The sequence below is a fragment of the Peromyscus maniculatus genome, chromosome 22 (genome assembly GCF_049852395.1).
Source record: "Peromyscus maniculatus bairdii isolate BWxNUB_F1_BW_parent chromosome 22, HU_Pman_BW_mat_3.1, whole genome shotgun sequence".
Lineage (NCBI taxonomy): Eukaryota > Metazoa > Chordata > Mammalia > Rodentia > Cricetidae > Peromyscus > Peromyscus maniculatus.
In genome coordinates, this window is record NC_134873.1 from 18,184,861 (window position 1) to 18,212,234 (window position 27,374).

At 42.1% G+C, this 27,374-nt stretch overlaps 2 protein-coding genes and 1 long non-coding RNA gene across 26 annotated transcripts in view; 1 reads left to right on the forward strand and 2 right to left on the reverse strand.

Annotated features, from left to right (window-relative positions):
• LOC143270189 (putative Polycomb group protein ASXL2) overlaps positions 1–27,374 on the reverse strand; it is a 198,582-nt gene that overhangs the window by 129,319 nt on the left and 41,889 nt on the right. For 23 of the 24 annotated variants that reach the window (XR_013047187.1, XR_013047181.1, XR_013047183.1 and 20 more), the window contains exons 5-6: positions 17,405–17,520; positions 11,818–11,971 (exon numbers count right to left, since the gene is read on the reverse strand). Coding sequence is in view for 14 of the 24 variants with exons in the window: in XM_076559168.1 (XP_076415283.1) it covers positions 11,818–11,971; positions 17,405–17,520 (270 nt within the window). In the remaining 10 variants the exon portion in view is untranslated. Of the gene's footprint in view, positions 1–11,817; positions 11,972–17,404; positions 17,521–20,795; positions 27,371–27,374 lie in introns of those variants that run through there. The other variant, XM_076559166.1, reaches the window with a different exon arrangement.
• Positions 1–27,374, reverse strand: part of LOC143270188 (putative Polycomb group protein ASXL2) — a 287,604-nt gene that overhangs the window by 24,843 nt on the left and 235,387 nt on the right. The gene's annotated exons all lie outside the window — the stretch shown is intronic.
• Positions 11,967–16,475, forward strand: LOC143270201 (uncharacterized). The gene is made up of 2 exons (XR_013047225.1): positions 11,967–14,058; positions 14,206–16,475. It is a non-coding gene; the product is annotated as an uncharacterized LOC143270201 (long non-coding RNA).

Below are 27,374 nucleotides of genomic sequence, written 5' to 3' on the forward strand. Positions count from 1 at the left end.
CGTGGGAGCTAAGAAGTAAGTGAGGTTTTCTGGGGACATTTTTGAAATTGTGTAGACAGTGCTGAGAAAGATGTTTTGTGTCTGCACTTTGGAGCATCATAGCATAGATATTCTGCCACAGGTAGCAGATTTGACTCCATGTTCACTATGAATCCGATGTCCATTTTCCTCTATCTTAGTGAAGGACTCATGAACTTTCACCAGCACTGTGATGATGAATCTACTGCTGCTTAAAAGAGTTTCCTAAATGCCAAATGATAAGCTGCCAATGCACTGACATGAAACCCTCAAAAAGCATCTCTTCAGCTGGGTGGAGGTGGCACATGCCTTTAATCTCAGCACTCGGGAGGCAGAGGCAGGTGGAACTCTGTGAGTTCGAGGCCAGCCTGGGCTACAGTGAGCGAGTTACAGGACGGGCTCCAAAGTTGCACGGAGAAATCCTGTCTCAAATCCCTCTCCCCCCAGAAAAGCATCTCTTCTCCCTCCCACTACTCCAAGTCAGCCTGCCATTTAGCCACTTTCTACAATACCATGTTCTCAGATTGTACCTCAGAGTTTTGAACACTGGTTGGTGGATTTAACAGGTTACAACATAACACAAAACCTTTGCCATATTTACATTAAGCTGCTTATCTTAAAGCAGCTTCCCTGGAGATGCCAAACAGCATCCTTAATCTTCCACTCCTTGAATGGGGGCACACAGAACCATCTAAAGAACCAGCTTGAGAATACTCTAGAACCCTTCTACTCGGTGTGGCCCATGAGCTGGGAACTTGTTGGAAATACACAATCCTACATGCAAGTGCTCCAGCACCCTGGGTAATGAGAGTCTGCATTCCTAGCAGGCAAAGCATCACTGTCCAGCCCCAGTCAGGAACAACTGGATCTAAAGCAGCAGAGGGGTCATGTGCATGGGCATGCGGGAAGCCTGGGAAGGGGCCCGGCAGCAGGAATAAGGACAGGCTCTCTACTTACATCACACTGCTGCAGAGTATGATTTCAAGGTTGTTACTTTTGTTCATGCTGCATTTAACTCTGTGAAGCTTTGTTACCGTGTCTGTCTAGAACAGCTGATGGTCTAATGAAGAACTGAATGGCCAACGACAAGGCAGGAGAAAAGGTGGGGCTAGCAGACAGAATATATAGAAGGAAAAATCCAGGAGGAGAGAAGGAGCCAGAGGAGGAGGAGGACTCCAGGGGCCAGCCACCCAGCTACACAGCAAGCCATAGAGTAAGATTTACAGAAGACAGAGAACAGGAAAAGCCCAGAGGCAAAAGGTAGATAGGATCAGTTAAGTTGAGGAAAGCTGGCTAGAAACAAGCCAAGCTAAGGCCTAGCATTTGTAATTAAGAATAAGCCTCTGTGTGAATTATGTGGGAATTGGTGGCTGGCCCCTCGAAGAATAAAGAAGAAAAACAAACCAACAACATCACAGACTTGCAGTCACTGCACTCTGAAAACTGCAGAGTGAACCTACAGCTGCTGTAGACACCACAGACTTTCTCCCCAATCTGTCAGGGCAGAAATAACCCTCAGCATGTGTTGGCTTTCTCACCTCCAGCCAGCCCTCCCACCCCTGCTCACTTCCCAACTTCTTCAGGCTTCAAAATAAACCCATGGAAAAACAGAACCCATCACATCAGCCCTCCATACCCCTCCATCTCTGCACTTGTTACGTACACCAAGCTTCTGGCTCGACTTCAGGAAATTCTCCCAATAACTTGAAGCAAGTGGTTTGCTGCTGCCACCTTACAAACTAAAAACCAAAAAAGCCAAACAAGGCTTGCACAAGTAATTGTCAAGGTAACCCAGCAAGGGACTTATCAAGTTGATTGGGGGGTGGAGGAGTACATATCCATGTATATGTATGTGAAGGTCAGAGGTCAAACTCGGGCATTTTCTTCTAATTGCACTCTATCTTTTTTACTTATTTATGGTTGTTTATCTTAAAGACAGAGTAACTGACTGGCCTGGAACTCTGCCATGTAGACCAGGCTGGCCTTGAACTCTCACAGAGATCTGCCTGCCATCACACCTCACTGTTTTGTAGGTCTCTCACAGCTGTTAGACTGCACAGCTAGCACACTCTTGGCACCTGTCCACCTCTATGGCCACCTCGCAGAACTACAGTCACAGATGCACACCTCCGTGCCTAGTTTTCATGTGGGTGCTGGGAACAGAATTCAGGACCCCCTGCTTGCACAGCAAGCGCTTTACCCCTGAGCAGCTCCAGGCTCTGGGGCTGAGCTTTGGTGAGGGGATGACACAGGAGCAGTGCAGTGGCTAGAGCGCCTCCTGCAGGCCAGCTCCATGTGCATACTCAATCCGGCCAGCAAGGTGTGCTGCCCTGTGCATTCTGCAGATTAAAAACTGCAACAGCTTCTCCAACGTCACACACATGGGGACACGTGTGGATTTGAACAACAGGAACAAAGCAGGACACCTGAAAAGAGCACGCAGCACGAGATGACCTGACCCAGTGATGAAGAGTTCAAGGGTCAGGCTCACAAATATCTACCTCACGGGGGTAGGAGAGAAATGGAAGGAAGGAATGAGACGCCCTAGGGAGCCTCACTACATGGAAGAAGATCAGTGAGGGGGCCACACTTCGGGACACTCTCCCAGAGAGGAAAGGGGAGGGGTGTGTGAACGAGAGTGTGTGTGGTGAGGTAAGAAGCAAGAAATTCCAAAACCAGGTGAAGAACCAGCAGTCAGCGGAGCCCCATGAGGCTGAAGGCCGGACATCAGCAGACGTGGCCACACACCCTGTCAGCTGCCCCTTCAGTCTACACTGAAGAGTTCTTCAGTCTGGATACTCTTCATGGGTCTTGACACCCTTCTGGACCTAATGAGAGTTTGGGACATTCCCCCAAGTATGTATGTACCCATACACAATTTTTATCTTGGTATTTAATTTCATAATCTCCTAGAGCCTTCTTTAGAAATTCTGCTTTGTTCTCTAGGGCTCGGTGTTCCCGTGCTGTCTCTTAATATTACATACGAGCAAACACATGCCTCTTGTTTGACTTTGAAATATGAGTGTGTGTGGTGTGTGTGTGTGCATGTGTGTGTGTGCGTGTGCGTGCGTGTGTGTGTGTGTGTGTGTGTGTGTGTGTGTGTGTGTGTGTGTGTGTGTTGTGTAAAACTTGGGTGTCATTTCTGGGAGCCATCCACCTTGTGTTGTGAGGTAGAGTCACTCCCTGGGACTCACTGATTATTCTTGGCTGTCCAGTGAGGCCCAGGGCATCGACTTGTCTCTGCTTGCCCGGCACTGGGGCACTGTGTTCTTTTCTTTTCCTGTGGGCTCTAGGGAGGGAACTCAGCTTCTCTGTTGGTATAGCATGTACGCTACTGACGGACTCGTCTCCTCTGCTCTTGGTGGAGGAATTCTTTACATAAATGATTGATGTTTGTGAATGCAATCACTCTTTTCCCTCATCTCTCCCTTAGACCAGAAATATTTTGGGTTTGAAATAGCCACTCCCTTCATTCTCTCTAATTTCCCTACTGATTCCAAAGAAAATGAAAACATTTCTCTTTGTTTCTCAGATCAACGCTTATGGAGCTGAATGTTTCAGAATCCCGAGATGTGACTTCTTCCTCCGTCTCTGATGCTGTGCTTCAGGAGGCTGTCCCACCCAGCTGTTACTGTAAAAAGGGAAAGCCTTCTACTGACTACAGCATGTCCTCTGCATCATCCAACAACAGCTCCAGCCTGTCTTGTCTTCCAATGTTTCATGAAGGAACAGCTTGGCAATTCCAGAGCGATAGTGGACCTGTTTCCTCCCAGAAGGAACCATCTATGCCCAGGAGCCCTGGCACAGCCCTGCCTACTTCTCGGCTGACAGATCCTGAGAAATCAGCTCTTTCTCTGAATTTGGCACTTCTTCCTCCCTTACAAGCTCAAACTTCCTTCATTAGCTCTATTTTAGAATCCTTAGATCCTTGTGAGCAAGAGAAAACAAAAGATAAGGGAGAGACTCATTTTCAATCAAATCATGGGTCAGATTCTGATTTGGATGAGAGTCCAGGACCCCTGGTAGGGGCTCCACTCCAGCTCTCTCCTTTGATCAGAGGAGAACTGGAAGGACATATGTCTCAGAAGGCTTCTACTTTGCAGCAAGAAGTGGTGCCTCTGCCCGTGAAGAAATCCTGGAACATACTCAATCATTTGATGGATGTACAAGGAGTCCCTGAAGAAGAGCTCCGGAAAACTCAGTTACCTACACTCATTCCTCAGAGTGCTGAGCAAAATACCAACACATCTCCAGATCCTCCATCATTTCATCTCCACATGAACATTGGGGTGAATTCTGAAGTCCATAGGATGGAAGCAGTGATTTCACAGCCATTTCCCTCAAACAGGGAGTCACAACCCCATGATGACCGCCAAGAACTTAGATATAATCCTTTAGTTATATCAACAGGCACTCCATAACCCAGAAATTTAGCGGTTAACATAATTCAGGAAGAACAAGCTTTAGTGAAAAAGGATTCAAAGCATGTGTTAGAGCTGAATATAGAGCAGAGGGTCATAGGTCTTCCAGAAAAAAGGGTACAGACACAAAAGGCACAACTAACTAATGTGGAGCTGACACCCAAGATACCACCTTCAGCCACTGATGTCATAAAGGTCACACCACTGGCCTTGCTTCAGGTTATGGACTTAATGGGAATAAACCCAGAACGACAGTCGGAGGTGATAGACTCTGTGGGGTTTTCCCCACAGCCACCAAATCAAGCAGAAACAGTGAGTATAACTCCTCAGCCATTGAATGAAGTAACTGAACCGATAGAAGTAACCCATCATCAGGATCAAACCACGGGATTAAAGAGCATGGCCTCAAGACTGAGTCAAGTCACAGATGACATGAAGGTAACTCCTGTGGCATTGTTTCACGTCACAGATTCCATGGGGATGATTGACAAATTAAGTCCACATGGCATAGAACCAGTAGGAATAGCCCCAAAGCCACAATACCAAGTCATGGAATCAGTGAAGACAGATACACTGCATAACTATCAAGCCAAAAGACCAGGAAGTATGAGTCGAGGGCCACAGCAGACGGTTGTGGAAGCTGTGGAAATGATTCCCCAGCCTCAGCATAAAGACATGGGAACACTGACCATGACCTTGGGGTCACAGAATCAAGCCACAAAACACATCAGGATTATTCCAAGTCCAGTACATCAAAATGCAATGGAAATTAGCTCAAGTGCACTGCCTGAAGACACTGAAGATACAAAAGTGTCTCCAGTGGCAAAACAAGCCATGGATGTCATGCAGATAATTCCACTAGGACAGACACACATTACTAAATCTAGGGCTTTGATTCGAGGCTCACAGCCTCCAGCTGAAAATTTGACCCCAGTGTCAGCTCAACCTGTAGCTAGAGTTTTCCTGCCTTGGCCACAGTCAGGACAAATCTTTGTCACCCGCCAGTCCCACAGCCGCTCAGACCCAACCAAGTAAACACAGAGACTTATATTGCATACAAACTATATGGCTGTGGCAGGCTTCTTGTTAACTGTTCTTATATCTTAAATTAACCCATTTTTATAAATCTATACCTTGCCACATGGCTGGTGGCTTACCAGCGTCTTTACATGCTGCTTTTCCTGGCGGTGGCTGCAGTGTCTCTCTCTCCTTCTTCCTGTTTCCACAATTCTCCTCTCTCCTTGTCCCGCCTACACTTCCTGTCTGGTCACTGGCCATCAGTGTTTTATTTATATAGAACGATATCCACAGCACTAGCTCAACCAGATGTTCCGACTACTGCTGTCCCAGTAGGAACTGTAGAATCTAGAAGCGTACCTCCACAGCCACCATCTAAAGTCCTGGAACCACCAGGAATGACTGATGACCTACTACCGTCAGGTCAGGCCCTGCATGCTCTAAAGGTGACCCCGCTAGTCCAGGCGTCTCCCACAGGAATGATCACAACACTACAAATTATAGAGCCTCAAATCAAAGAGGCTCTGGAATTGCCTTCTGGGTTACAGGGTCAAGTTGGAGTCTCCGTGGGGACTATGCCACAATCTCGAGGCACAGAGTATGTGTCACTGACTCCAGGACTGTCTCATCAAGTCACAGACCCTTCAGAGTTCACCCCATGGCACCAAGACTTAAACTGTTCGGAGGTGAGCCCAAGGCAAAGTCACAACATGACAGAAACTATGGGGTTGAACTGGCCACAAGTGAAGGATCCTATGGAGACACCACAGTCACATCATCAAAGAATGGAATCCACGAGAACAATCCCAGCACCACCAGATCAAGGTGCAGTACCTATAGGAAGGAGCCAAAAGCATCAAGCTCCAGAAGCTGAAGTAGGGCCAGTCATACCACTGCTTCAGGAAATGGAATATTTGGGGGGGGGGGGTACAGTGCCACAGCCTAAGGTTAGGGATTCAATGGACTTACCCCCAGAACAACAGAATGTAAAATCTGAGCACCTAATCCTAGATCCAAGATTGCAAAGTGTGAAATCTGTGGACATAACCACAGATTTAGTCCCAGAAATGGAAAAATATGGATCACCAACTTCAACAGTGGTATGTATAGATTTGGCTCCAGAACTGAATCAGCAGAATATGCAATATGAGGAATTAACCCCTATACCACAACTGCAAAGTGAGACATCTGTGCCATCAGCCCCTGAGTCTCAGTTTCAAGATGTGAAATCTGGCCAACTGACAACTGAACCATGACTCCAAAACAAAAAGTCTGCTGAGCTGGCCCCATGTCCACAGAAGCACAGTAATGTATCAGTACATTTGATTTCCGATTCTCAGTCTCAAGGTATGGAAGAAGCTCTTTCAGCTCTATCACAAGAGTTACAAGGAGATATAAAAATGGTGGAGTTGACTCCAAGACCATCACTTGGAGATATAAAATCTGTGAACTTGGCCCCAGAACCATGTTCACAAAGCACTGGCTCTGATAAGATAGCCTCTGTACCACTGCTTGAGGATACAAAGACTCCATTTGTAGAAGGTAGGAGTCTACTTTGTGAGGCACTGGTGGAGAGTATGGAAGTTGATGAACTGATCCCAAGCACACACTTTTATGCAACAAAATCTTTAGAAGCAACCCCCAAACCAAGTTATCACTTCCTAGAACCTGAAGGACTAACTCTACAGCATCCAGTCTCAGAAACAAGGGTGACCTCTGAACCTTGCCGGCAGGTGGAAGAATCTGCTCTGTTGCCACAATCATCATTAGGGATGAGTCCAGTGCACCATTGAGCCAGACCTCAGAATCTGTGGAGATGAACTCACCACCACTCCAAGATACTCTTGAACCTGGGACCCAAGTTGTAAAAGAGATGGAAGAGACTCCAGAATCAGGAAGTGCAACTAAAGATACTCTGGATTTGCTACTAGATTCAGAAGTGCAAACAATGACCTCAGGAGTGATGGCCCCAGAGCCACAGCCCCCAGATGTGAAGTTTGTTCAGTTGACTCTAGAACCAGGTTTAGAAGTTACTAACCCATCGGAAAGAACTCTGAAACCAGAAGATGAAGACACAGAGACCTTCAGATTGACATTCTCTAAAGTTGATGATACCCAGGGAACCATCATAGACCTATATTCAGAAGTGAGATCTCTGGAGTTTAGTCTAGAACCAGGAGTGCAAGGTGAGAAATCAGAGTCCTTTGCCCAGAATATGAAGTCTGCACTGAACCACCTGTACAAGTTGTAGAACCTGCAGGACGAACTACAGGACACAAACCACATATTAAAGATGTGATCCCAAGGCCACAGGTCCAGGAAATAAAGTCTAGGCAAATGGATAGAGAATCACAGTTGCAAAAGGAGAACTCTGTAAATGTAATACAATCTTCATCTGCAGGAGAGGTAGATCCTGAAAAGACAAAACCAGAGCCACGTCTACAAAGTTTATCACTGAAGGAACAGATTGAGGGGACACAGTCCCCAAATGTGAAATCTGTGGAGTTAAATCTAGGCCACAGCAGCTCAGTGTCAATTTGAAATTGATTCCAGGGCCCAAATTGCAAAGTGTCCAGTTTCCAATGTTGTATCAAGGGCTACTTCTTCAAGGAGAAAACCCAGTAAATTTCATGTCAGGCCCCCCACATTATGGTGTGAAATCTCATGATGAAATACCATGTTCTCTGGGGCCAGAAACCAGATCATCAGATTTTATCATGAGGCCAAAGATTCCAGAACCACAGCCACAACCATAACCTGGGAAGCCAGTAGACATAAATGTAAGACCATGCTTGCAACATGTGAGATTCTCTGATGCGATCCAGAGCCCAAGCACCAAGGTTTCAAATGTGTACAGTTCATGCCAGGTGTTCAGCTTCAAGATAGGAAGCCTCGGGCATTGATGCCAGAACTGTTTTGGCCATTAAGCCAAGAGACACAGGTTGAAGATAAGAAGCTTGTGTTGCCTCCAGAACTATCAGAGTTTTGCAGTATGAAACACCCAATTATCTCAAAACTATGGAGTTAAGGTCAAAGTCAGAGTTGGGAAAAGTCAAATCTAAGCTGTCAACCCCAGGGACACAAGCAGGAGATAAATGAGGAGCTGCTTCCAGGCTCTACCTTGAAAGGTTTAAAATCTGAGTTACCACCTTCAGGACCACAGTTAGAAGACAGGAAATCTGCAGTCTTAACTCTAGGACAATGTCTAGAGAGGATAAAATCTACAGTGATATCCCCAAGTAGTTCCCAGTCAGATGGATGAAATCTGTGAAGTTGATTCCAGGTTCAAGAATTCAAGATTTGAAAACTGTGGGTTTGGTTGAAGCAAAGAAGCAAGGGGAGAATCCCGGGACTTTTGTACCAGGGATGCTGTTTCAAGATAAGCCTATGGAGGTGTTGCAAGAGCCTCATCAACACAATGTAAAAGCCAAGGAACTGACTTCACAGCCACAAACACAAGATAGCAAACGTGTGATTGTCTCATGTCTGAAGCAGCAAAGTCTAAAACCTGTGAATAAAGCCAAAACACAAGGTATCCAAGGAGTAAGATTCATGGATTTAGTCTCCACACAACAGTATCAAGGGAGGGCACCCATGGATTTCACCCTTGAGCCTAGACAGGATGACCACATAAGCTCAGCACAGTGGAAAGGTGGGATGTTCGACCAACTGAACAAACAGTTGGAGTCGGAAGATATATTGTCTCTGGGGTCAGAACAAGAATCCAAACCTGCAAGTAGAAAACCCATAGAGCTCACCTCTAAACTACAATGTAAAGATGCACCCTCATTTGAATTGGCTCCTGAACCAGTTGTTCATAATGTAAAAGCTCAAGAGGTCCAATATGGGCCACAGGCACTAAGTATGAAACCTTGTCCATTGACTCCAGAATCACAGGTGTACCAAGTGAAAGCCTTGGAGCCAATGTTAGAGCCACTGCTTCAGGATGCAAGAACTGTGGCACTAAATACTGAACCACAAATTGGAGGTACAAAATCTGTGCAGTGGATACCAGTATCTGAGTTTCAAAGGAAGAAATGAATAGGGTCAAACTTTAGGTTACAGTCTCAAAGTGCCAGCCCTACAGAATTGAAGCCGTCTACACAACAGAGTTGTGAGGTCATCTGAATTGATCAGCCACTGTGGCAAGATGTAAAATCTTTAAAATGGATATTGAGTAAGGCACTTGACAGGGAACCTTTACTGTTGGAAACTGCTCATATACAGGACAGGAAATTAACTATGTTAACACCAGAATTACACCTTCAAGGTATGAAACTTGAGTCAGTCAACTATGGATCAAAGTTGAAAGGTGTGAAATCTGAGCCCATATATGTCCACACAATGAAGGATACAGGGATCAAGCATGGTGCTGAATCACAGTTTGTGGGATTCTCTAAGCAGGCCTCGGACTCAAAGATTTATAGCTTGGTGCCTTCTGAACTCAATGCCAGAAACCAGAAGCAAGAAGTCTCACAAATTAGGTCAAAAGCAACAACTTCAAAAAATAAAACTATGCTGATATTTTAATTGTACTGAAATGTGATTTTATTTTTATGTTAATAAATAAAATTGCCTGGGGGTCACAGCTAATAGCAAGCCATAGCAGAAACTGGTCGGTGGTGTGCACGCCTTTAATCCCAGCACTTGGGAGGCAGAGCTAGGCAGATCTCTGTGTGTTCAAGGATACAGCCAGCATGGAGACACAGGCCTTTAATCTCAATACCAACCATAGAAGACCTGGAGGTCTGTATAGATGGGCAGTGACGAGGAGGTTATATGGTTGGGTTTACAACCAATGAGAAGGTAGAATAGAAAGTCAATAAAAAGCACAAACACATAGGAAGTAGGACAGCAGCGGCAGTGAAGGGTAAGGTTTTTAATCTCAGCTCTCAGCTATTGCTCTGACCTCTTGGCTTTCATCTCTGAATCGGCTGTGTTATTTAAAAAGACGGTTACATCTACATAAAAGAGATACCGTTCAGTCACGAGCCACATTTGCAACATATCAAGTCATCAGAATTATGTACAAAGCTTCAAGACCTGAAATCTATGGAATTCAATTCAGAGCAACAGTTGCAAGATGTGATGTCCTCTGAGTTGGGCCTGGGAACAAGTCCTAAGTCTTTAGACATCAACCCTGTGCCACAGTCACAAGAGATAAAACCTTCTGAGGGGCGCACAGAAACCAAGCTGCTAGATGAGCCCACTCCGGAATTCAAGCATAAGCCTAGACTGCAAGGTAGGGCATCCTGTGACCCGAGTACAAGGCCACAGATTCACCGTAAAAATGTTATGGCATCCAACACCAGAACACAAAATGTAGAATTGTCTGAGTTGCACCCTGGTCCAGACCTTCAAGGTATAAAATCTAAGGTGTTCTGCCTGGGGCAGCACTTGGAAGATGTGAATTCTGCATGCATTCCCAATGCAAATTCTCAATATATAAACTCCAGTGGGTATAATTCATACATTGAGGACTTGGCAATATGAATTCTTCTGTATGCATCCCAAGGCCAAGTCCTCAGTGTGTGAATTCTTCTGTATGCACCCCAAGCCCAAGTTCTCTGTGTATGAATTCTTCTGCATGTTCCCCAGGGCCAAGTCCTCAGTGTGTGCATAAGGACCTATGTATGATCCTCAGAAACCACATAAAGAGCCAAAATAAGCACAGTACACTTGAAATCCAAGCGCCAGGAAGTGGAGACAGGAAGATTCCTGAGGTTTGCTGGTCAGCCAGTTTAGCCTAAACCACAAGTCCCAGGCCAGTGAGAGACCCTGTCCAAAATGATACAAAAAATAAGACCACCAAAAGATAGATGGTAGATGGTACAGGGAAATGACATGAGGCTATCCTCTGACCTCAACAAGCATGTACACACACATGTACCTGCCTACATATACACAGAGTTCACCTTGACCTTGGAAACAACAGATTCATAAGGTTAATGAATATAGGTTTCTAAATCTCACTCCTGCACTTTTAATCAAGTATACAATAATTTTATATGAAAATATTTCCTATTTATCTTAGGATTTTTTTGAGTGTGTTTTTTGTTGTTGTTTTGTTTTTTGAGATTGGGTTTCTCTGTGTAGCCTTGGCTAGTTCTGTAGACTAGGCTGGCCTTGAAGTCATAAATCTGCTTGCCTCTGCCTCTCAGTGCTGGGATTAAAGGCATGTGCCACCACCATCCAGTCCTATCCTAGGATTTATATCAGTTTTGTGGCAGCAGAAAGATTATGCTAGTAAAATAGCAATTTAAAAATAAACAATACAGTATAAAATTTCACAACATCAAAAGCACAAATATGCTGATAAAAAGAAACTTCTATTGGGGAGAGAAGACTAGTAACTGCCTACCAGGTTTGGCAGGTAGAGGGTCCCCAGCTGCTTTGACAGTCTTGAGAGAGAGGTGTTGATTGGAGATGGACATGCTTGGCCTGCATTGCTGCTGCTGCTGCTGCTGCTGCTGCTGCTGCTGCTGCTGCTTCTTCTGCTGCTGTTGCTTCAGGGCCTATAAAGTAAAACTGGTAGTAAGAACCAAGCTGGTGTTCAGTGAGTGGCATCTCTTATGTCGAGAACTACTCTGACATCCACTCAACACAAACAAAAGCCGAAATTTAACAAAACTGACACAAGCCTAAAGGACCTATGGAATTTGGGAACTTTGGGAGGACGAGATTATTCCATTATATACAGCAGTAAGGAAAAATCATTTGATTTTCTTCAGAACTTAAAATTCAGCAGTAAAGCAAGGGATTTACAATCTTCTAATTGAGAATTACACACTTTTATCATTTCTGAAAACAGAATTCTAAGCATTGATTCTACGGAAAAGAGCAATTATCTGTATTATTTATGCTTCACAGGTGTTTAATAAGTTTAATAAGTATCTGTATTACCTTGAGTAAGAGTGAAGAGACTTGCCCAAATGATAGTCTTAGTTACTTACCGCAATGAAATAAACAGAGAGCAAGGGACACAGCAGTGTAGGTCCTAACAACAGCAGTTAATTCCTTCTGGCCATTTCAGCTCATTTTTATTTCTAAGAGGTTCTTAATTAATAGAGATAACATGATACTATTTAGAGTGACCATTTAAAAAGAAAGAGGGTCTGGGAGACGGCTCAGTGGGTAAAGGCACCAGTCTTCAAACCTAGATGTCAGAGTTGGATCCCTAGAACCCATACTGTGGAAGAAGTGACTCCCAAAAGTTGTTCTCTGAACCCCATGTGTATGCATGTGTGTGCAAAGACAAAGACACACACACACACACACACACACACACACACACACACACACACACACACACGGATGAAAAGGGCAGAGAAGATGATTCTTGCAGAGGATGCAGGCTCACTTCCCAACACTGACACAGCGGCTCTGTGTGTGACACTATGCCTCTCCTACAAACAACTTTCAATAAAACAACTTCTAAATACTTTAAAATTCACATAATTTAAAATGTTTGGGGATTCTGGGCCAGGAATGGTGGCCCACATCTTTAATCATAGTTTTCAAGAGGCAGAGGCAGAAACTCAAAATCTTTCTGAGTTTCAGGTCTGCCAACACGATACATTAACACTCAATCTCAAAAAATTAAAATTATGAATTCTAATCCTTCATAAAAAGCTAAAAATACATTTTTAAAAATTATTCATTTAAATTCAAAGCCAAATTCTTTTTTGACTATCACTTCAGTTTTAATGTGCAATCCAACTGCACTGGTCAATTTATTTTATTTATTAAACTTCTTTATACTTTCCCATACACACTTCTACTAAATACAGCACTACTTTTGTGCATTTTGTGAACAGCACTATTATCTACATACTGTAGTAAAACTTATCTAAGAGTATGTACAGGGGCATGAGTGTAGCAGTCAGAGGCTAACTTCTGGAGCTGGTGTTCATCATGCGGTTCCAAAGGATAAAACTCAGGTCACTGGGCTTGGCAGTATCTCTATCCAGTGACTCATGTCATTGGCCCTTAGGATTTACAAGTATTTTTTTTATCATGTATAGGCATTATACAACTAAGGATATTTTCATGTAAGTATGTACTGTAGATAAAGTGTATTTTACTTCTTATCTTTTCTTAGTAACCTAAACAGTTTTGTGTCTGTTCACAGGTTATATGTACAACCTTGGTATTATATGTCTATATACAGCCTAAGCACCAAAAACTAAGAGAAAAACTAGTATTTGCTTTTCATGGACTAGATTAATCCATTTATTTATCATCCATGTTTCTGAAAATGCTTTAAGTTTGTTCTTTGTATGGCCGAAAACAAATGACATTGTCTATACACTGTTTATCCAGTTGGGACACCTGGGTGGATCCCACAACTTCATCATTGGGAATGTGGCTGCAAGCAACACTGGATGCAGGTGTTCCCGCCAGAGTCCTTGGGCTAAATATTCAAGGATCTGTGACATTAACACCATCAAGGTGACAGCATCTAGTCTCCTCTAGGAGACAAATGTGGGACCAGTCCATGAGGATTTCTAGACTGGGTTCACTAATTTGAGAAGACCCTCCACAACGTAGGCGAGAGCAGCTGCCGCATGTCTTTCACATCAAGCCAGACCTCTCATGACAGGCATGTAAATGAAAACCAGAATAAACTGTTCCTCCCTTAAGCTGTTTAGACAGCGCTTTTCTTCCCCCTGGGGGAGAGGGTGTCACAGAACTGATACCAAGCTACTTAGCTGGGTTATATGGTAAATCTGTTTTTACTTTTCTTTAGGTTTATTTGTATTCTATGTGAATGGGTGTTGGGTCTGCATGTGTCTGTGCACATGAGTCTGTGGAGGCCAGAGAGTGCATTTGACCCCACTGGAACTGGACTGACAAGCGGGGGTTAGCCAGTCCTCGGCAAGAGCAGCCAGCATTCCTAACTGCGGAGTCATCGCTCTAGCCCCGCAATTTAAATCTTTTGGGAAACCTCTACTGATTTCAGAAAGTCCTTGCATATGCCCTGGAATTGTTTCTCCTTGTTCTTCTAAATGTTTCAAGTCTTATATTAGGGTCTTTCCATCCATTGGGAGTTAGTATTTCCAAAAGGGATCTCATCGTGTTCTTCTACACATGGATACGTAGTTTGCCCAGAATCATCTGTTAAGAGGCTGTCTTTTCTCCACTGTCTATTTCTGGTGCTTTTTCAAAAGGCAGAGGGTTACAGCTGTGGATTTACATTGTACGTCCTCTATTCAGTTTCATCGATCTGTATGTATGTCAGTATCATGTTTTTGTTACAATGGCTCTGTAGCACAACTTGAAATCAAGTACAGTAATGCTCCCAGCAATCTTATTGCCTAGAATTGCTTTGGCTATTCATATTCAGGGTCTTATGTTTCCATATGAATTTTAAAATTGTTTTCTAGTTCTGTAAGAAGGCACATGAGGGCTGGAGAGATGGTTCAGCAGTTAAAGAGCACTGGCTGCTCTTCCAAAGGTTCTGAGTTCAATTCCCAGCAACCACATGGTGGCTCACAACCATCCATAATGAGATCTGGTGCCCTCTACTGGCCTGCAGACATCATACATGCAGGCAGAACACTGTATACATAATAAATAAATCAATCAATCTTAAAAAATAAAAAGATGGAGCCGAGTGGTGTTGGCACACGACTTTAATCCCAGTTAGGCCATTTGCTATTTCTTACTATTAATAAATTTTTATGCTAATATTTTTCTGTGTATCTTTCTTAACATAAGCACTAAAATGTTTAATCACATGTTCATGAAGCATGTACATTTAAAATTTAATAGGTATTATAAAATTTTCTCCAATAAAGCTATAGTGGCTGGGTATATAGCTCAGGGACAGAGTACTTGCCTAGCACGCACGAGGTCCTATATTCAATCATTTGTATTTAATGACTGTTTTTTACTATACTGCATCAGTACAGGAGTAACCATTGTCTCCTTACTTGTCAATTCTTGATATAATACAATCTCCTAGTTCATACCAAATTATGAGACTAAAATTATGTCAGTTTGTACTTATTGATTATTAGATTCTTCTTGGAAGAAGCTGCTATATAACCCAGGCTGCCTTGAAATTAGAATCCTCCTGCTACAGCCTCCGGAGTACTGGGATTATGTGACTATGCTGCCAGACAAAGCATTTCAAGAAAGAAAAAAAGAGAAAAAGAAGGGGGGAAAAGCAACCTGGAATGCATATTGAGCCAATCCAAACAACACAGCAAGGAGTTATCTTGAAAAAAAAAAACCAATCCAAAGCCAGTTCTTTGAAAATTCCAATAAAACAGAAAACTCAACTGGCAATTAACAATGGGAACAAAGAAATGAACAAGGACAAATGAAAAAACAAAACATTATATAACTTTATAGCAGTACATGCAATAAATCAGGTAAAAAATTTTTTACTTTTTTATATTATTATTTATTATATTATAGAGTTGGGGGGGGCATGTATATAAAAGTCAGAAACAATGCCAAGGAGGTAGTTTTCTTTTCCACCATGTGGGTTCCAGGAATCAACTCAGGGTTTCAGGTTCGGGGGTAAGTGCTTTTACCAGCTGAGCAACTTTACTGGCACAGAAATGGACCATTTTCTAAGAAAAATCTCCAAAATTGATACAAAAGGAGACAAAGCAATTGACTAATATAATAACAACAAAGAACAGTATAATTCAAGGAAAAGGAGTCTTACATACTATTCATTCAACCTAGGGAGTAAAGACAATTTCTACAACTTTCTCCCCAAATCTAGAATAAAATAAACAACTACACAGTTTATTTTATGATGTATTTCAAAACTGCACTACAGTAGAAGAATGCTGCAAGACAGGGTCTTGCTACTGTACAATCCAGGATGGTTTCAACTCTTCCCTCCCTCCCTCAGCCTCCAATGTAATAGGATTACAGATGTGTGCTACAAAACAACAGCTGACTAGAAACTCAGTTATTATTTATTTATGGTTTTTTGAGACAGGTGTCTCTGTGTAACAGCCCTAGCTGTCCTGGAATTCACTTTGTAGTCCAGGCTGGCCTCAAATTCACAGAGATCTGCCTGGCCCTGGAGTGTTCTTAAAGGCATGCGCCACCACACCTGGCTTAAAAACTAAAATTTAAAAAAAAAATTTGCATAAGCTATTTTTTTTTTAAGAATAAACACATAGGTTCTATTCCATACTTAGAATTAGTACAATATTAAAAAAAATCTACCAATATGATTCTATATATAAGATTAAAAGTAAAAAATCTACCTAATCATTGCAGTAAGCTCCAAAGCAAACCAACCTGAGGATTGGGAATGTGGCTCAGTGTGAGAAGTATTTGCTCACTGAGTGATGGGTTTCATCCTCAGTACCCCCAAAATAACCAGACACACATAAGAAAAGCTCTTAAAATGTAAACACCTATTCATGATTCAGAACACATACCTCAGCAAACTAGGAAAAAATCTGGGTCTTCAAAACCATGTTAAACCTACATACAATGGGTGAGACAGAGTACAAAAGTTACTAGCAGCAAATTAGCCGATTGCAGACATTTACCCTGTGAAGACATCAATCTAAAGTTTTCAAACAATTTTCAGTAATTAACAGAAGATTTGATGAAGTGTCTTATTGAAAAAGGACCTCGATACATCATTGTCCATTACACGACAGAACTAAAGGTGTGAAACACCATGTAGCTCTCATTATTATTAATTATTCGTTTTTTTTTTTGTTGTTTGTTTGTTTGTTTGTTTGTTTTTTCTAGACAGGCTTTCTCTCTGTAGCCCTGGCTGTCCTGGAACGCATTCTGTAGACCAGGCTGGCCTCAAACTCACAGAGATCTTCAAAACTCATAGAGATCTACCTGTCTGTCTTCTGAATGCTGAGATTATAGGCATGTGCCACCACAGCCCAGCTTTCCTAATTATTTTTAATTGGAGAGATTATTCTTCTGATAAACAGAGACTTAATGCTTACCTGTTTTAATGCCTTTTTGCTGTGCTTCTGTGATGGAGAAATGACTTTACTTGCTGGAATGGTAGGTGATGGGCAGCCTGACTGAGGAGAGGATGGCTGTGACAGTCTAGATGATACTAGGGAAAAATTGACAAGGAAACATTTGTTATCAGAGTTGATATCAAGCACCACTCCTTCCCCAGATCATATGCTGCTACCTGTTAACAACTGTGACCAAACACTTTAGGAAAGGATCTTCTCTTTGGAGTTGTCCTGCAAACAGTCTCCCCTTTCAGTTTATTTCCTCAGAAAGTTCTAGTGCAGGATGATAGGACGGGGAAGGGGCGAGTATTAGTATAGATGACTTCTCATTATTTACTATATTAGAACTGATTAAAGGAGCCATGTTATCAAATTAGAACTGTAGTATCTATGGTCCTAAGGTAAACTTGAAGATGAATAATGACAACATGGTGGGAAGTTATGAAAGGTTTAAATTGAAGACAAAAAGGCCATTTCTGCTTTAAAATTCTTCCACTGTTTCAACCCTGTCACTCCTTCCCTCAGGTCCCAAGTTTTCAGCCTATCTGTTCAAGACGGGTTTTGAAGACTTCTCTACTGGAAACAACCACTTCCTATGCCGTCCGTATCTGCTGTGCATAGCCTGAAATGGACCACACTGAAGTCATGGCAGGCACATGTTTATGCTCTATAAAACTTAATATCATGTGAGCACATTTTAAAATTTTATTTTTTACATCCATGTAATGCCTGTTGCCCACAGAGGCCAGAAGAGGGTGTGGCATCACCTGGAAAGAGGTTACAGATAGTTGTGAGGTGCCATGGGCGGGTGATAGATATTAAACCCGGGTCCTCTGGAAGAGCAGCCAGTACTCTGTTGAGCCATCGATCCAGCCCCATTTTAAAATAAGGTGTGTGTGTGTGTGTGTGTGTGTGTGTGTGTGTGTATGCACACACACATGATCACGAACACATATGCATACATCTGAGGACATTGCCCATGGAGGCCAAAAGAGAGCATCAGATCCTCTAGTGATGGAGTTATAGGCACTGTGGGCAGCCCAATTGTGGATGCTGGGAAACAAACTCATGTCTTCTACAAGATCAATGAATACATTTTATGTTAGTTAAGGAGAAAGATGAAAATTGTTGGTTCAGACATCTCATGTGAGAGCAAGGAAAGTTCAATTTAAGAGAGGAAAGAACCTAGAGATGACTCTTGAAGAATACACTTTGCCTAATATTTTCTTTTTAAATACTTGACCTGAAAACATTTATAGCAAAATGGTATTGGTTAAGACCATGAAGATTTAAGACACATGAAGTATGTGCTGCTAGATATCTAACTGACACAAAAATAAGAAATATACATAGTAAAATAAGCAACGCCTAGAGTACAACATACAACTTTACTCTTAAATGTTCTAATATTAAGACAATTTAACTTTGGTTCTGTATCCTCATCTTCATAACTATCATGTTTATATACATGGGAAGGAACTGATATAACAATCAGCTTTAAAAAAAAGCACCTTCTATGTTCTAACAAAAGCATAAGTTCTATTTTCTATTCCAAGCTCCTGAAATTCTATTTCCAGTGATAACTAAATCTAAATAACTAGGTTTGTATCATTACATTCTTTTCTGTGCAAATAAAATAGTACAAAGATACACACTGGCTGCTATATAAGTTCTCATAACCTATATTTACTTATCAAAAAACTGAATCAGCTTGAGAAAAGATACAAAGCTAGTATGGAGCAAAGGCAAGATTTAAATTTTATTTTCAGAACAATGAATAAGTACCTGGAATAGCTGACAGTGGTGACCACTGAAAACATGTGCTAATATCCGAATTCTCAGAGCCTGCGAACATTGCTTTATTGGTGAAAGGACTAAGTATCTTATGATTATATTACCTAGATTATGCCAGTCAGTCTTAACAACATATTTTTTACTTTTCAAGACAGGGTCTCAATTTACAGCCCTAGCTGGCCTTGAACTCAGAGAGATCCACCTGCCTCTGCCTCCCAAGCATTGGTATTAAAGTTGTGTGTTATCACATCCCACACAACAAAGTATTTTTATAAGAGACATAGTGAAGACAGATTCAGAGAAGGTGAAGAAAAAGCCAGGTCAGAATAAAGTGGCCATAATGCAAGTTAGTTGGCCATCACAGAAAGCCAGAAAAGGCAAGGAACAGAAGAGTCTCTCTGAAAGCCTCTGGAGGGATAGCTTCCTTGCTGACCCCTGGGCTTACAAACTGACTTTCAGAACTGTGAGAGAACAAATTTGTGTTACTTAAGCCACACAGTTTGTGGTAATTTGCTGCTTCAGGAACCATATAGTAACTAAGTTTTGTTTTGTTTTGTTCTGTTTCTGAGAGTGTTTCTCTGTGTAACCCTGGCTGTCCTGGAACTTGCTTTGTAGACCATGCTGGTCTCAAACTCATGGATATCCACCCACCAGCCTCTGCCTCCCAAGTGCTGGGATTAAAGGAGTGCACCATCACCACCACCACAACTGGCGTAAGTTTTTAAAGTATTACTATCAACTTACAGACATTTGAAACATACATTTAAAATGTTCAAATAAAAATCAAGCCTGGCCTGGTGGCACAGGCCTTTAATTCTATCACTTGGGAGACAGAAGCTTTTTCCCTTGCTTCTGGTTATCCTTAAAGCCTCAGTCCTAATAGTACAGCCATCTTTAACACAGGCTGTGCCCAAACCTTCACCTCAGCCACTATCAACAAGAACATCTCCCAGAAGTCTTTCAACCTAAGTTAACTTTGTCACAAGTTTCGTTTCTAGGATGTACTTGAAAGAGAACCCAATCTTCCCCATTCAGTAACTTAGCACATATAAAAAAATGCCAGAGGGCTAGTGGATTTACCATATTTTCTAACTCCTGTTAGCAAATTACTGATTAAAAAAAAAAAAAAAGTCTTGACTATATGCTAACAGTAATGTGCTCTGGGAAACAGGGATCCCTTACAATGAAAAGGAATATTTCACTGACTCTTTTTTTTTTTCTTAAAAATAGCAAAAGCAAACCAAACCTCACAACTTTTCCTTATAACAAGATAAAAACTATAACCATGCAGCGTCTTAAATCCCAGCACTTGGGAGGCAGAGGCAGGAGAATCTGTCAGTTCAAAGCTAGTCTGTCTGCTCTACATAAGTTCCAGGACAGCCAGGGTTATATAACGAGATCCTGTCTCTAAGGGAGAAAACAAAACAAACAACAATTATCCATGCAGCTGTTTCATATTATAGTATTTATAACATATTTGGGGGGAAAGACAGAAATTTCCCTTAGCTATGACCAAAAAACAGTAAGAGAGACAGTTGGTTTTATTAGTAGTTTTTCTGACATCATTCCACCTTACCTTGACTTGAAATTCCATTAAGCTCTTCTCTGAACATGTTTCCTGTCTGAAAGCTAAGAACCAAAGCTAGAAACTAGTAATTTCCTCTACTTTACATATAAATCAATAAGCTAGATTCAATACTGGACTGAGTTTCTGAGTTCTAGTCTGTTCCTATTTGGCTGAAAGGTATAAATATCAAGAGTTTCTATCAATTTTCAACTAAAAGTATCAGTTTTGCTGTCAGAGCTCTGTATTTTTGCACATAAAAAGGAAGTGGGTTTTTGATACTATCTCAATGTTCTTCCTGTCTTACAATGCATTTGAAATCATGATGTCAAACTCAGAGTCAAAGCCCCAAATAAGAAAAATGAACAGCAACAATTAGTATTAGAGAAATTATTTTGATAACTTCAGAGACTGTCTCATCAGAGTATAATTCAAGGAGAAACAGCCGACACGATACTCATTTCTAGAAGAGCGATGAATCAAAAGCAGATCAAAAACAATGCTGAATTTGCTATTACCTAGTTGTCAACATCTATTATTATGTAGGATGTAGAATAAGGTTATACTATTCAAATTTACCTACGGAGCTACTGACAGTGGAATTTTATGATTGTTATTTAAGGTATTTCTGCATTATTTGAACTTACCTTAATTTTTTGGCATGGCCATTAACAGACAAATGCACCAGCAACAAGAGCCACTGCTCAAAGGGTCGCTGCACCAGGTGTAGCTTTTTTCAAAAATTTATTTAAAAGAACAAAAAAAAAAACCATCTTCATTTTACATGAACGGGTACTTTGCTTCCATGTATACCTGTGCACTGTGTGGGGCCAGGAAGGGGCATGGGATCCCCTAATGAACTTACAGATGGTTGTGAGCGGCTATGTGAGTGCTGGGAAAGGAACCAGATCCTCTGCGAGAACAACAAGTGCACTAACTGCTGAGCCATCACCCCAGCCCTGCATGTGTGACTCTTAAAAGGTAGGAATGAGCCCGGCTTATTGATATCTATTTAGCAAGTTCCAGGCCAGCCACAGCTACACAGTGAGACTTGTCTCAAAAACCAAAAAAGTAAAAATAAAGCCAGATGGGGTAATCTGCTTGTCACTCCAGCTCTTGGGAGGTAGAGGCAAGAAAGCTAGGAGTTCACAGCCAGCTCTGGCTAAATAGTCAGTTCCAGACTAGCCTGGGCTATGTGAGAACATGTGAGCACTCCATCCCCAAATAAAGATGTTCCAATACATTCCAAAGACAATGATTTTTGTTCACAGTTTAAACTGGCCACCTTTAATGTTGATCTTCTTGTTTATGAAGCCACCTAGAAAATATGAATCTTGCTAGGTATTTCCCTTGCCTGATGTCTTGGCTTTGTTCTATAATTTTCAAACTTATAGAGAAAAGTTGAAGCTGGAGAGAAGTGGAGAAAAGACAAAGCCCCTTTCACCTGTAGCATTAGCCTTCCCAAATCGGGGGTTTAAAAAATCTGCAGAATGGCCAGGCAGTGGGAGCCCAGCCTTTAGTCCCAGCACTTGGGAGGCAGAAGCAGGCAGATCTCTGTGAGTTTGAGATCAGCCTGGTCTATAGCGTGAGTTCCAGGATAGCCAGGCTACACAGTGGAACCATGTCTGGGGGGTGGGAGGATTTTTTTAGAATAAAAGACCTGGGCCACAGCTGCTGTTCATCATTATCAGGGATCATTCTGAAATTATTTATCAAGGATTTGCAAGAAGGCCCTATTTCATTTTGTTTTCATCTCATTTGTGTCTGATAACTGAAGTTTGGTGCCTCTCCAATGAACTTGTAAACTAAGATTATGGGATTAGTTTTCTTGAACTGTATGCATAGTAGTTATACCAGAGAACATAAATGAGTAAGTTAATGAATTATTTCCATGCTCCCCAAGAGTAGCACAACCACTAGATTGGGGATAAAGAGAAGGAAGTAAAAAAACAAAAACAACAACAACAAAAAAAACCACCTATTTTTCTGATATGGCACATCAACAGTTCTCAAGGCAGTTAAAATTAACAAGTCTATGATTACGGGAAGCATAATTCAACTTAGAAGATATTAAAACTGGAGAAAACTGAATGTCTACTCTACGCAGGAAAATCAATACCCCATAAGGTATTCAGAAGTCTAAAATTTCCCCTCTTCAAACAGAATCTAACAAAAAGCTAGAGATTAACAAGAATAGATGGTAAAATGTTATTCATAACAGAAAAGCCTTCCAGGGAAAGGGTTGTCATATAGCCATTATTCCTTACGTGTCTTAGGTTCGCTATGAAAAGATATCAAATGGTATGAGAGCAAAGACAGGCAGACTACATCTGGTGTTAGCTAGTAGTAATGAACATTCTTTTCCTAGTAAGGAGAGAGCTGAGAACAGCCAGTGCTCCAAGCCTGGGACCAGAATCAGACAAGAGTTACAAATAAGTAATGGTAAAGCATCTATGACGGTCACAGCTAAGAATAAATTAAGGTAAAAATTTAGAATGTTGTCCAACTCATTTCACCATTTAAGTTAAATAAAAATAAAACTTGCACTTTTTTTTTTCTTTTTTGTGGTAAGATCTCATTATGTAGCTCTGGCTGGCCTTGAATTCATATCTGGCTGCATCTGTCTCCCGAGTGCTGGGACTAAAGGTGTGTGTGCACCACCATACCCAGCTAACTGCATATCCTCACTGCAAGATGCAGATTTACCTCAACAATGACCTCAAACTGAGGTTGGTGAGACGGCTCAGCAAGGAAAGGTGATGACGGCAGCATAAGCACCACGGTCTGAGGACGGTGCCGGAAATCCACAGAGCGGTGGAAGGACTGAACAAAGTCGTCCAATGACCTCCAAACTGCACCGTGGCGTAGACCCAGGCCAGCTAGTCCCTCTTTCGCTCTGTCTGCCCCCCATGCACACAGCACACACATACTCAACATTTTTTAACAATTAAAATTAGGACCTGGAGAAATGGCTCAGTGGTTAAGAGCACTAGCTGCTCTTCCAGAGGACCTGGGTTCAATTCCCAGCAACCACTTGGTGGCTCACAACCAACTGTAATGAGATCTGGTGCCCTCTACTGTCATGCAAACATACATGCAAATAGAATACTCATATGCATAAAATATGTAAATAAATAAATCTTTAAAAAAACAAAAAGAATTAAAATTAATCACAGACTTAAAACTCAAGATGATAAAACTTCTAGAAGATATAGAAGAAAATGTAGGTGAGCCTAGACTTGGTCATCACTTTTAGATACAATACCAAAGGCTCAAGATCACAAAACAAAGGACTGATAAACTGGACTACATTCAAATGAAAAACTTCTGCTTTGTAAAAAGAAACTGCCAGATCCAGGACTAGAGAGATGGCTCAACGGGTACCAGTCCTTGCCAAAAACCTGACAACGTGAGTCAGATCTCTGAGACTCATAAAAAGCAGATCTGGAAGCACTGACCTACAATCCCAGCGTTCCGAAGGCAAAATGGAGGTAAAGACAGAGGAGCTGCCCAGAAGCTTCGGGGCAGTGGCAGAAATAAGAGAGATTCTGCCTCCAATAAGGTGTAAGTAGTGAGAGCCAACTCCTGAATGCTGTCTTCTGATCTTGACACTGGCATGCACGAGCATGTCTCATATCCACATACATACGAACACACACACATTTGGAGAGGGGAAAACTGCCAAAGGGGGAAGGACTATAGTTTTTGAGAAAATATACAGAAAAAAACCTTACCAAATAAAAGACTATAATCCAGGGCTAGAGAGCGGGCTCAGCAGTAAAGAGCACTGGCTGCTCTTGCAGAGGACCCAGGTTCAACTCCCAGCACCCACAATGGCGGCTCATCACCATCCATAACTCCAGTCCCGGGGGGATCCAATGCCCTCTTCTGGCATCTGTGGGCACCAGGTACGCACATGATACAAACATACACTCAGATAAAACTTAAATACACATAAAATGAAAATAAATCTTTAAAAAAAATACTATTCAAAATGAACAATGAACTCCTGAAGGCCAATTATTAGAAAACAAAAAACAAACAAACAAAAAAACCCTGACATCCTAACCTTAACAAAAATGGGCCAAGAACCAGGGCACATTTCTCACCAAAGAGCCTATTCAAATGGAAAATAAGCATGCAGAAAGACTTCTCCATACATGCAATCAGGGAAATACAAATGACAGCAGTGACAGACAGATGCGCACCATTAGAATGGCCAAAGTCTAGAAGACTGGCAGACAATACGAACTGCTGGTAAAGATTCAAAGCAACAGCAACTGCCATTCACTGTAGTAGTGTGGCAGCGTTTTACAACATTTAACATACTCATCACAATGCATCAGTCACACTCTTGTGAATTTACACAAAGACAACATGTGCCCACAGAAAAACAAAGTTCATAGTAGTTTTCACTCATAAATGGTAAAACATGAAGTAACAAATACATCTTTTAGTTGGTGAATGGCTATATGCAAATCATGTCAAATACTATTTAGTTCCACAAGGCAATGTACCATAAGCCATGAAAACGCATGGAGAAATCTCCAACACACATTACTAAATTAAAGATGCCAATCTGGAGCCAGTGAGGTGGTTTGGTTGGAAAACACCTTGTCGCCATGCTTGACAATTGAGTTTGATCCCTAAGACTCACATGGTTAAAAGGAGAGAATCAATTCCTGTAAGATGTCCTCTCATCTGTATACAACTGTCATGGCACCAGTGCACATGTGAATGAAGGTGTGTACAAGAACACACTCAGAAAAAAAATTGTAATGTCAGTTTTAAAATAATGCCCATTTAATGCCAGGCAGTGGTGGTGCACGCCTTTAATCCTAGCACCTGGGAAGCAGGGGCAGGTGGATCTGTGAGTTCAAGGCAGGCCTGGTCTACAGAGCGAGATCCAGGACAGCCAAGGCTACACAGAGAAACCCTGTCTCAAAAAACAAAAAAAAACTAAAAATAAATAAATAAATAAATAAAACAATGTCCATTTGAAAAGGTTCCAACTTTCTGATAGTCTCAAAAAGACAAAACCATGCAGATAGTAGAAAAGATCAGAAGTCAGCCAGAAGACTATGTGGACGGGGCAGTGAAAATACACTGTATGGCATTTGTGTGCACACATGTCTTTGTAAATAACGCATCTGTCCCAAGTTTTAGAAAGTACACTACCAAGAGCGAATTCCGGCGGAAATAGAACCCGGATGATAAGAATGTGCTAGTACACATTACCAAGTACAAGTAACAAACATAGAAGAGACATGGGACAAACCTGACTGCTAAAACACAACTCCAAAACATAACTTCCAGTCTGTAGTTTGAGCACTCAAGAGGCAGAGGCATGATGATTAACCAATTGAATGCCAGCCCAGTCTACATATCCAATTATAAACCAGTGCTACATGGTGAGACCCTGTTCCAAAAAGCCAAGAATATAACACATGTAAGCAAAAAAGCACAAAGCAGCAAAACCTGATGTGAGCAAGTCTGTGCATATGAACAAGTAGAAAGCAAATGGAAACACTGTACTTATCAACCCGAATCTAAAAGTGTTCTCCAAAAGGACATTTTTTGTGTGGATGCACGCATGTATTTAAGTGTCTACCGTGACCACTCTCCATGGGTTTTCTCCCTTATAGATGTATGTGTAGTGTGCAGGTCGGATGTGTGCAGAGGCTCAACACTGATGTTGGCGTCTTCCTTGAGTACTCTCCACTTTCTATCAAGGCAGGATCTCTCACTAAACCCTCAGCTTGTCGACTTGAGCTAGTCTAGCTAACCAGGATCCTGTCTTTGCTTAAGTGCTGGCTGAGATTACAGGCAGCTGTCATGCCTGGCCAACATTCTGGGACTCGAACTGTGGTCCTTATGCTCATTATATATTCCCGTATTACAGCTCCCAGAACAACCCCACCAACACACCCCCTCTTTCATCTCTCTCTCTCTCTCTCTCTCTCTCTCTCTCTCTCTCTCTCTCTCTCTCTCTCTCTCTGACAGGATCTCTCATTGAACCTGGAGCTCATAGTGCTGGCTAGGCTGCATGGCCAGCGAGCCCCAGGAAATGCATAATTCCTCATCCCCTTTACTGGTGTTATATATCCGTATGTGCTAGGGATCCAAACTCGGTTCTTTATGCTCACACAGCATATTAGCCACAGAGCAATCTCCCAGCTCCTAAAAGCATATATATAGATATCTACATAGAGAGAGATTTATATATAGATACAGATTTGTCTGTTTCATTTTGGTTTTTGAGACAGGGTTTCTCTGTGTCGCCCTGGCTGTCCTGGAACTCACTCTGTAGACTAGGCTGACCTCGAACTCACAGAGATCTGCCTGCCTGCCTCCCAAGTGCTGGGATTAAAGGCACGTGCCCCCATGCCCGACTAGAAAAGTCTATTTTTGAAAATTTCTCAGTCACACAGTCCAAAAGGTCCATGAAGCTGGCGGCTGCTGCACTGTGTCCAGCAGGTGAAATACAGACGCTTCCGCCCCTGCAGGCAACCAGGCAGAGCACTAGGCTACAGGGAAAGAAGAGGCGGATGGTCGAGAGCGAGAAGGCACTGCCCTGCAGCAGTGGGGATT